Source organism: Nyctereutes procyonoides, unplaced genomic scaffold, assembly GCF_905146905.1.
Source record: "Nyctereutes procyonoides isolate TBG_1078 unplaced genomic scaffold, NYPRO_anot_genome, whole genome shotgun sequence".
Classification (NCBI taxonomy): domain Eukaryota; kingdom Metazoa; phylum Chordata; class Mammalia; order Carnivora; family Canidae; genus Nyctereutes; species Nyctereutes procyonoides.
In genome coordinates this window covers 20,299,754-20,310,990 of record NW_026575030.1, presented here as the reverse complement: position 1 = coordinate 20,310,990, position 11,237 = coordinate 20,299,754, and the positions used below count along the sequence as shown (strand labels likewise).

Here is an 11,237-nt window from a genome sequence, read left to right as displayed (position 1 = left end):
GTAGTACAAACCTAAAGTCTCAAAAGAAAGCAGACTTTTGAAGAACAGATGGAAGGTATTCTTTCCCTTACAGATGTGTCATTAGGGCACTGATGACATTACACCTCATAGATCTAGATCAGCTTCCCTTTGAGGGATGATGGCTTTTTGAGCCTTCTGTGCAAAGCTGCAAAAGGATTTCCCTGATAGGGCAGCCCCGGCAGCGCAGCGGTTTAGCGCCGCCTGCAGCCCAGGGTGTGATCCTGGAGACCCTGGATCGAGTCCCACGTCTCTGCATGGAGAGTCCCTGCATGGAGCCTGCTTCTCCCTCTGCCTGTGTCTGCCTCTCATTCTCTCTCTGTGTCTCTATGAATAAATAAAATCATTAAAAAAAAAAGGATTCCCGATAATATGGTCATGGAATAGTTTTGAAGAAGATAAATTAGGATGCAAAAGCAAAGGAACTGAGAGTATAGGTAAAGGCCCCAAATACATAAAACATATACACATGTATACCAGGTCAGAAACACAGGAAATGGAACATTAGGTAAAACCACTTTGCCTTTATTTGGCTAAATGACAAAGGCCAAAATAACTGAACCAATTAATAACACTCACATGTAAAACAATATACTGAACACCGATTGAGGAAAACGCCCTGTGGATGCTGGCACTGGGGGTGGGGCTAACATTCACACCAAGGCCAGCGTTTCTTCCCAACAGCTTTTTTTTTTCAGGATAATCAATACAAAAAACCACCCAACCAATCAAGTCTCTGTGTTTAAAACAGTCAGTGCCCCCCTAAGAAGGGTGGGAAACCCCTTTTTAAACCTAGAGGAACACAACCTGAGTCATCCTAGTGTTAAACCTAGCACTTTTTTGTTTTCTACCCCAATCTGAGTATTAACGTAAAACTTTGGCAGACAGAAAATCTTTCTTCTTTCTTTTAAAGAAAATTAACATTTAATAGTATAATCCCAAGAACATGTTCTACTTAATTGGAAAAATAGAAGCTAGGGACCACTCTTTATTCCACAACAATCTATTCTATGAGCGAAAACAAGAACAATCATCGTATGACTTTGAAAAATACAACCTTTAAAAATACTTATATTGGTAAGCTTAAAAAAAATCACCATTAGTTAAAAACATTGTTAAGGGAGCTTTTTTTCCTACCTGTATTAGTTCCACTTCTGGTGAAAGTGTGAGCTGACAGAAAATGTAGACACTATGTATGGCTTTTAGGGAATTAAAGAAAAGCAGCAAAATAGAATTGATTTGGAAGGATTTTAGACAGGAGATCTGAAATGGTAAAAAAGACAATGAGCTCAGAATAACAAAAGCTACACAAATCAAGATAACCCAGGGACACAAAAACACTGTGAAGAACCATCACAGAGGGAACATCCCGAGGCCGCCTGACCAGTTGTGTGATCCCAAGTAAACTAAGAAAAATCTAAACAGGTGCTGGGTTATCAGCAATCAGAAAATGTCAATAAGTTCTCTTGACCTCCTTCATATTTTTTCTTATTTAGGATCTTCAACCTCCTCATATCTCCAACCTTCTTCCTCAAGCCTCAGCGAAATAACGGTCTTTGGCGCTGGCTACCAGAGACAGCTGCAGCAGACAATCTGTCTCTACTCCTCTAAAGTTTCAATCTCTATTCATTAGTGTTACTAGTTAGTATAAGAGAAGAGCAAACTTTCTGCCCAGCCATCTCAAGGTAACTGAAGTGGCACTTCTTCAGTGCCAGCTGCAGTGCCTGTCTCCATTTTTCTGTCTTGCAAACTGAGCTCTGAAGCCAACCAGTGTTTAAGGCTCCCCCATCTCTGCTACATTTGGCCTATTGCTTTGTGTGGGGGATTCAGGGAAATAGCTAATTAATAGTAATATTAGAAATCAGTATTAACAGTTAATATTAAAATTAATATTAGAAGATTTACAGATCACAGGCATGGTCATGGTAGGCAAACCACTAACTTCATTTAATTAGGCACAAATGATCAAATAATGCATTATCCCAACAGCTTCCTCCCTCCACCTATCCTTGGCTAGCACCTAAGATCACATTTATCCCAAAGTAGCGCATGTGCCACACCATTAAAGTTTGACAGCTTGAAGTCAAAATTATTTGAAGATGCACTAGTGTTAGAGGAGCGTGAGGCCAGAGAGGTTCACCACAAGGGGTGAGAGGGCTTTCCAAGAACATGTGCACATGCGGGCCGGGCAGTCTCACAGAGCTGATCAACACAGCGGTTATACTCCAAGAGCAGCGAATGCCAAAAGTAACCCACGGACAGAGCGGGGCAGCAGTCCCAGACAGTAGACTTGAGAGGAGTGACGTGCAGGGAGGAAAACCACATTCTGAGCATCTCCCCTGCCAAATACACTTGGCTAATATGTTCTTTGAGGGAACAGGTAGGTGAGCTTCAGTGATGACTTCCTCACCTTTCTGTACGAGGGAGAATAAAGCAGAAATACGCAGAATTCCCAAAGAGGGAAGACTGAAGCAGAGAAGTTAAAGTATGTGATCCTATGAAGCTGGTTAATGTAGGAAAACAGGGCAGCCCCGGTGGCACAGCGGTTTAGCGCCGCCTGCAGCCCAGGGCGTGATCCTGGAGACCCGGGATCGAGTCCCACGTCAGGCTCTCTGTGTGGTGCCTGCTTCTCCCTGTCTGTCTCTGCCTCTCTCTCTCTCTCTCTGTCTCTATGAATAAATAAAATAAAATCTTAAAAAAAATGTAGGAAAACAGTGATTTAAACTGTTCCCAAAAAAGGATTCCAAGCCAAAGCTCGTGTAAACTAAATCAGATTTGATAGCAAAGATAGCACTTCATACGAAGAATCAGAAATGTAGTTTCCTAAGCCACCATGACAACTAGAGATTTCCCTCTCCTATGTCTCTCTACTCTCTGGGTGATCAGAGTTTCAGGAAAGTAGGTAATCCTGCTGTGCAGGCAGGCAGTGCCTCTGATCCTCAGGCAGAAGAGCAGGTTTTACCAGAGTATTTAGGGAGGAGGCTATGAGATGCTCACAGCTCTAGCAGAGGGGCAAAAAAAGATAAAATGTGGTTTTCTTAGCTGAAAACACCAAAACTCCACCCCCACAAGGGGTATTTATGAGTGACAGGGTGGGGCCTGGACATAAGCAATTTTCCCCTGAACATAGCTACAAGATTATTGAAGATAGTCTGCTCGGTCATGTAGCTGCAGGATGCCAGAGGCTTAAAATGAGCTCACGATCAACTGCCAAGTGTGAAGCTTAGTATTTCTGATGTGAAGAATCCCCCTGGGCAACCTAACAGGGGAAGTGGGACCATAACCAGTAGGCACAAGCGGGAAAGCAAGAGAACCTGCCGTACTCTTGTATGTGAACCCATGCTTTGTGGCCTGCTCAGCGGCAGCAGAGGGACGTCCCTGTCAGCTGCAACTCTCAGAGGAAAAGAAACGTGACCTGGAGCACTAGTTCTAGTCAAAAACATTCTTGAGAGGGACAGAGTTCAAGATAAGGCTTTGGAAAGGGAGGTGTTTCCTTATAATTTTGTGTTTAAATTCTGTGCAAATCTAAATATTCAACATGGCTTTGAGCAACATGGATTAACAGATCATATCCAAACTGCAGACATTTACAAAGCATCCTCTGTAGAAAGCTAGGTAATAAGCATTGAAATTGCAGGGCCAGGGACTTACTCCCAAATGGGAAAATTAATCTAACCTGACCCTGTATAGGATTGAGTATCGTCCCACTCTCCTCCCCAATCACAATAAACCTGAAAGTGTTCCTTCCTTCAAAGGTAGACTATAGGAAAGAGATTGACAAGAGCTCCCAAATAACTGGGCAACAGAGTTTTCTGAGAAGATGAACACAGCAGAAAACCGCAGCTGATGCCATGTGGTCTGGTTCCATCCCCATCAGTGTCTTCCATGGACCCCATTGGGTCCAACAAGAAACTCCTCAGGGAGTAAGAAAAGTTAGGCTCAGATCTCCTTCTCATAGCCACATGGACACATGGGCCAGCAGTACATCTAGGGGATTCGTGACTGAGTTTACTCAGCTTTTCGTTTTTTTTTTTTAAGGACACCAAAATTATGCTATTTCCCCTCCCCCTGAAATCACTCATCAGCATGGCTCATTGCCTGAAGGGCTTGGCAAGCCACTTTGCCTCAGAACAGAAGGCAAACACTATAGTGTATCAAGAAGAAAAGGCCTCTGGGTAATACACCACGTCCTTCTGCCCACTCCTCAGGGGCAAAAAATTAGTTCTACTTACAACATTTGAAAGACTAATTTTTAAAAAATTAATAAAATTACAATTTCCCTGTCAAGATCACATGAACATAAACAGTAAAGCAAAGTCTGTAGGGAGGGCATATGGATGCAAAACAGGTTTCTGAGGTGTAGTCAGCCTCCTTCTTGGTGTGGATGGGTGATGCCTCTTGGAGGATGGGTTGTCTGATCCCATCCTAGGTCCTCTTGCCCCAACTTTCTTTCCTTTGTAGCTGTCCTTAGGTTTAGTGTTGGGATCACAATTTGAAATTCAACAGAGATCTTCCGAAGGTGATGGGACAGAGGGAGGGGAGGGGAAAAGAGGGATGAAAACTTAGTCTTCTTCATCCTCACTGATATCATAGGCTGCAGCCTTGTGCCTGGAGAGGTTTGCTGGGGAGGAAGGTGGGGAAGTCTTGCCAGAGAAGGGCCATCGGAAAGATGGGGAGGGGGAGCGTTCTCGCGTGGGGCTGCTGCTGGGGCTCTGCTTTGGACTGATGGCCTGCAGCATCCGGCCTTTCCCCTCTTTCAGCATATGTTTCTGGGGAAACCAAAAAGAAGAATTAGAAGAAACCTAAGGATCCTACTAAATCATCACTGGAGGTCTGATACTTCAAATTTTCACAAGTGCCCTGTGCAACGTCAAAAGTGATCAGATAGATACGGGAGGGACATATCTATAATTTTAAGCAATTTCATCCCTAAAGCAGCACTATACTACTTATCTAAGGGTTCCCACATACTATCCACGGTCACCCAATTCTCAACTTCTATGTCAAAGGAATTCTTAAATGGCTACTTGGTCTGCAGTCCAGGCTCCAGGCAAAAATCAAAAAACTAACTCAGACAAAAGGGTACCTATCCTAGTTCTAGAGCTTTCTGAAAAGGAAATTCAATATTCTCCCTGAATAATCTATTCTGGTATCAGACTCTTTCACAGTTAGATTCTCCCTGATATCTTAGGACTAACTTGCTAACTAACTACACTTCACCTTCTATTTGGTTTGTTGTCACTTCTCAAGGACAGAACTCTCACCTCACCCAGCAGCTCTGCAGCAGCTGTTTATAGTGGAAGCAGCTTTCTCTTTACTGTTCTTTGTTCTTTCTTTTCCTTTAATTAGAGCTATAATACAGAAGCAAGCTGGGCAAGGTTACTTGCTTACCATCAGACTTGGAAGTTGACAAGAGCTGGCAAAATTATTTAGGAGAATGTGTAACCTCTTTCTGTAAAGACTTTAAACAACTTTTTGGGGGTAGTTGAAATATAGTTCTGCCCAGTATAAGGAACAGATTAGGTAACTTCTTAGTGTTGATGTCCTTTTCTACAATGCTATAATTCTTCCCACAGCATGAGAATTTCCCTAAATTCTCCTGAAATTCCTTCCCTAAATTGTCCAATAGGAAAGAACATACCAGTGCTCCTTCTGGACCAAACATTTCCAGGAAACTTCCAATGAATTCTCGGGATTTCTCCTCCCATTTCTGAATGAGATCAATGCTTTTTTCCTCAACCTTCTGAACAAATTCTTTTGACTTTTCCTCCACGTCTTTCACTTTCTTCTTTACTTTGTCAACCCGCTCCTGCAGGTGATATTTCTTCTCCTAAGTAAAGAATTAATTGTTTTGAGAAATAATACTCTGACCTCCATTCCAAAGAGAGGAGAAAAAAACGTTTTGGCACTCTATTGACACTAGACTTCCTATCATTAGACTTTCACTTCACCCTAATCTATCCCTTGTTTCTCTAGCATAATAACAGATTAAATATACTCTGGATGGTCATCTTACACAAAAGTGTGATAATTTGAACATTGTGGAAGCCCAAACTGAACTAAATACATAAAGCAGGCTCAGTAACCGATGGGCATATAGCCAAATGAAGTCAGATTTTTTAAAGACAAAACATACACTTGAAACATAAACATGCTCAACATAACCCAAACCCCATTCTAGATGAAGATGTATAAAGAGCCACAGGATTACTGCACAGTATTTGCCAAGAATAAGAGAGCTATAATAGGTTGAAGTAGCAGATCTTTTACTTAATTTGTCTATTGTACTGGATTGTTTTCCCTCTATCATTGGCTTACTCTATGACTTTAGAAGAGCTATTTGTTTTATTTTTTAATATTTGGAGGTCTGTTTGCTCATTTGCAAAATGAGGATGATGCTTTTTGGTCCTACAAACTTCTCTAAACAGAAGAGAAAATGGTATGAACTCTATGGGGATGGGGAAGATGTTTAGCCAAAGGAAAAGTATTTTCACACACAATTTCTAGATCATAAAGGGGGAAGGAAATAGGTTTGGTATTTCTAAACACCTGAAAAAGATTTCGTAGTAGGTCGTTAACAAGAGCTAGGGTTTATCTACAAAGATAAATCATATTTAGATGAAATCATTTCACCTATTCATAATTCACAGAACTGGCAGCAGGTAAGGGAATACGGTAAACCACTTATGTAGGAGATATAATGAACAGCTTTCTTCTTTTAAAATCAACTTTATTAAGATACAATTTATATACAAAATGTATAGCAGTTTGTTTCTAAAATGCAATCTTAAGCTAATATAGACTTTGCTTTTATAAATCAAATTTTAAAACGTAGGTCCACATGCCCTGAGAAATTGCATGTAAAATGTGTCACTATCTACCCAGGGGCAGGATCTATAGCTTTCATTAGATTTTCCAAAGACCATCCAATTAAAAAAAAAACAAAAAACAAAATGGTCAGGAACTGCTGTTTTAAATATATTTGACATAAACACTGTACTATGTAACTAACATATTCTTATATAATTGGGTGTGTGTCTTTATATCAATGTGTTGATACTAGACCATAAAGGCAGAGAATGCATGCCTCTGTTTTATTCTTTGTAAAGAGCTTAGCACAGTGTAATCAGCAAAGAGGCATTCACTGAATTTTGGAAGTGATAATTACAGCAGACTGAAAAGCAACTTTAGCTTGGATGAATTGGGAAGCAAACATGTGTCCTATAGGACCAGGGAAGTCTGGGATGAAGTTGGAACTCACATTTATAAAGCTGACATTGAGTTCCTTTGCCGTGTAGCCCCTCTGTAGGTTCCGTCTGGCATACACATCATAGTCCCGGACGATTCGGGTGATAATGTCTGATGTAGAGATACCTTCTGTCCTCTGTGTTGGAGCAAACATGCCTAATCCAAGAACATATACAAAAACTGTGACATTCTGGTTAACTCAGGCAGTAGGACTAGATGGAAACTGGGAGCAACATTCTTTTCCTCAAAAAATAATCTTCTGGGATCCCTGGGTGGCGCAGCGGTTTGGCGCCTGCCTTTGGCCTAGGGTGCGATCCTGGAGACCCGGGATCGAAACCCACATCGGGCTCCCGGTGCATGGAGCCTGCTTCTCCCTCTGCCTGTGTCTCTGCCCCTCTCTCTCTCTCTCTCTGTGACTATCATAAATAAATAAAAATTAAAAAATAAATAAATAAATAAAAATAATCTTCTATTACTAAGTGAAGTTTGGAGATACTGACATACAGGAGGAGGACTGAATCAAAGACTAGGAATAAGGAAGGGAGGAGCTATATGGTCCCATTATTAAGAAAAATACGGGCCTAGGGAGAGTTTCCTAAAATTAAGAGATAGGGCAGCCCTGGTGGCGCAGCGGTTTAGTGCCGCCTGCAGCTCAGGGTGTGATCCTGGAGACCCAGCATCGAGTCCCACATCCATCCTTGCATGGAGCCTGCTTCTCCCTCTGCCTGTGTCCCTGCCTCTGTGTGTGTGTGTGTGCCTCTCATGAATAAATAAATAAAATCTTTAAAAAAAATTAAAAGAGATATCAAAATTAGGTGTTTAGACTGAGAATTGATGGATGTCAGTACTATGCTCACCTAAACCTCTTATCCGATATGCAACTGAAAGTAGATGTTGAATTTCTAAGGTATACATTTTCCTCTATAACATAGCGATGTTGTTGAATCTCTGTCGCTGCCCCTGAGACTCCGTAAAGTGAGGATGTACATCAGCTTACTCACCTGCTTCCTTGATATGCTTATAAACATCATCACTCCCAGCAGAAGAATAAGGGATGTCATCATGGGCTACAAAATCAATCTGAAATAAGGAAACATCATTTAAAACCCAAGATCACTGCCATCAGAAAGAATAAGTAAATATTCCCCCCAGAAAAAACTCTCCCAGACCCAGACAAAGGACAAGGAGATGCCAGGCCTCAAATGGATCTTTTTTTTTTTTTTTTTTAAATCTCTCTTTGCTTTCCTTCATAAATTCTGTGATTCATTCACAAGCCACCTAATCTAATTATCACTCATAAATATGAAGTTCACTAGTTTCTTTTTTTAGTTAATTTTCCTGGTCTACTAGACGTGCTACCCTCACACTGCACACCAGTCACCATGCTGTAGTAAATGACTGAAAGATTTGCTGGTGTGTTAGTTAGTTAGTTAGTTAGTTAGTTAGTTAGTTAGTTAGTTAGTTCCTGAGCCAGAGCTGAGGAAAGAAGAAAGGAAATCACCCCATCCTCCTGGGTCTAAAAGGATTGGTTAAATAAGGGTTTCTAAAAATAGGCAAAAGAGGTGGTCACTTCTTCCTTAGCTGGTTTCTCTCTCAGTCCATGAGATGAGCGGAAATATAAAAATAGCAACCAGGAGCTCTTTAAATAGAATAGAAACATCTATACTCCTGAGGAATGTAAAACTCAAAGCCATAAAAGACCTTCAGGTCTTGGGCTCTATCATTTGACTACTGTCAATACCTTTTGCAACAGTAAGAAGAGATCAATAGCACTGGGATCAAGAATCTTTCAGAGAGATATGCTAACCTTACTTAGTCATTCCTGAGTAGGCTATATTCCTTTCATTAATGTAATTGCTAACATGACTATATCCAATTCCCAGAAGCCACTGTACTCTGAAGGATGCCAATCAGGACTGTGTCAGAGACTCTTGGCTAATACCCTGATTACCTATGAACAATCTGTCAGGGATTGATAGGCAACAAAGTGAAAATAACAATGGTGGGCAAATAAGAATACTGGTTGAGGATACACTGCTAACAAGGAGAAAAGGGAAGTTAAAACTTCCTTTAACCTCTTGTGCCTGGGCCGGTCTGGCTGCGTTGCTGAGAATAATCTTATCACTTTTGGTACCACTGGCTGCCATGTATTGATATGGTCTTAACAAATATCCTCTAGCTTCAGGTCTACCCCCAAATATTGCTTTTGAAGCACTTTGGCTACTTTTGTTCTTTCTGCCTCATTGAACAACTCACCTTTAACATTCCACACACTCCTCCTGAGAACTGACAATATGCTTGCTTGCTGGTTCTTCAACCTTGGGAGCAGGGCCTTGGACCTGACCTAATAAATCCTCACCTTTTATACCTGCTTTTTATAGGAAACCTGTTTCTTTAACACATGAAAATTAAAAGGAGGTGAGGGGTTTTGTTTTACAATTGTAGCTCAGTGAGTAAAAATGAGAAACCTCCCAGTTTCTTTTTCTTTTCTTTTTTTTAAGATTTATTTTATTTTATTTATTTATTTATTCATTTATTTATTCATTCATTCATTCATTCATTCATTCATTCATTCCTGAGAGACAGAGAGAGAGGGAGAGAGGCAGAGACACAAGAAGAGGAAGACGCAGGCTCCATGCAGGGAGCCGGAAGTGGGACCCGATCCCTGGTCTCCAGGATCACGCCCTGGGCTGAAGGTGGCGCTAAACCTCTGAGCCACCCGGGCTGCCCGAAACCTCTTGGTTTCTGATCCCACACAGCTTCTAGCCCAAAATCAAAGCCCTAAAACTAGATTTCAGTCAATACAAGAAAAGTCTGTGTTTATGTCTTATTTCCTTGAGAGCATAACTGAGGCTCTGCATATCCTAAAGGACTGGTATGTTAGGAGGATGGACACATCCACAGTGTGGGGGTATAAAAATCACTTACCTGAAGAGTTCAGTTTCTAGCCTTGCTAGAATGTATCCTGGATCAGGTTATTTGGTTTCTCTGGCTCTGTTCTCATATGTAAACTAGAAATAATAGCTACCCAATAAGATTGTTTTGGGGAGCAAATGAAATATAGTGTATGGAAATGTGCTTATAAACCACCAAATCCCATATAAATGTTAGGGATATAAATGTCATTAGTAGTATGAATATCAGTAGTCGTCATATCACTGTCATCTCTTCTATATGAAATGTACATAGAAGGCAGAAATAAAATAAGGCTAGCAGAAAAGTACTCCAAGTCCCAGAAGTCGTGAGAGCTGGGGGGTTCCAGAACAGGGATGGGAATGCATGCTCAGCGTCTTACCCGGTGTTCAGCCAGGAACTCCGGCGTCAGGGTCCAGGGGGCGTTCCTCACCACCTCATCCACGTAGCGGCAGTGCTGCACTGCATCATAGCGCTCATTTTCATTCATCACCGTGAAGCCTTTGAAGTTGTGTGTAAGCTCATCACTGCAAACTGAGTTCACCACATCATAAAGTTCTAAGTCCAAGTCCCCTTTGCTTAACCATTCCTTAGTCACCAATCTCTCCCATTTCCTAGAACTGTAACCAATCACCCCACCTAGAGAAGGATTTTCTGGATATAGCTCAGTCTGGGGTAACAATGCTTTTCCTAATCCAAGATACACTTTCAGGAACAATATTCACTAAATAGTATGTTCACACTTTGGAGAGGAGAGGATACAACAAGGGACTAAGGTCCCTTTGAAATTAACCTGTTGTGAATTTCTGCATCACTTAAGTTTTTAAAAATGTTTTATTATATTTTCCTAAGACTATACTGGACCACATCACATTTGCTTAACAGACTTCTGTACTTCAGTTAATTCAAAATGATAAACTGAAGGATGCCTAGGTGGCTCAGTCAGTTGAGCATCTAACTCTTGGTTTCAGCTTGGGTCATGATCTCAGGGTCCTGGAACTGAGCCCCGAGTCAGACTCCAGGCTCAGCACAGAGTCTGCTTGTCCCTCTCTCTCTCT

General features: G+C 41.3%; 1 protein-coding gene across 4 annotated transcripts in view; it reads right to left on the bottom strand.

Annotated features, from left to right (window-relative positions):
- Positions 1-522: 522 nt before the first annotated feature.
- PCYT1A (phosphate cytidylyltransferase 1A, choline) overlaps positions 523-11,237 on the bottom strand; it is a 49,507-nt gene continuing 38,792 nt past the window's right edge. For all 4 annotated transcript variants that reach the window (XM_055316000.1, XM_055315999.1, XM_055316003.1 and 1 more), the window contains exons 5-9: positions 10,562-10,713; positions 8,268-8,346; positions 7,280-7,422; positions 5,660-5,848; positions 523-4,787 (exon numbers count right to left, since the gene is read on the bottom strand). In XM_055316000.1, coding sequence (XP_055171975.1) covers positions 4,581-4,787; positions 5,660-5,848; positions 7,280-7,422; positions 8,268-8,346; positions 10,562-10,713 — 770 coding nt within the window. In that variant the 3' untranslated portion in view covers positions 523-4,580. The remainder of the gene's footprint in view (positions 4,788-5,659; positions 5,849-7,279; positions 7,423-8,267; positions 8,347-10,561; positions 10,714-11,237) is intronic.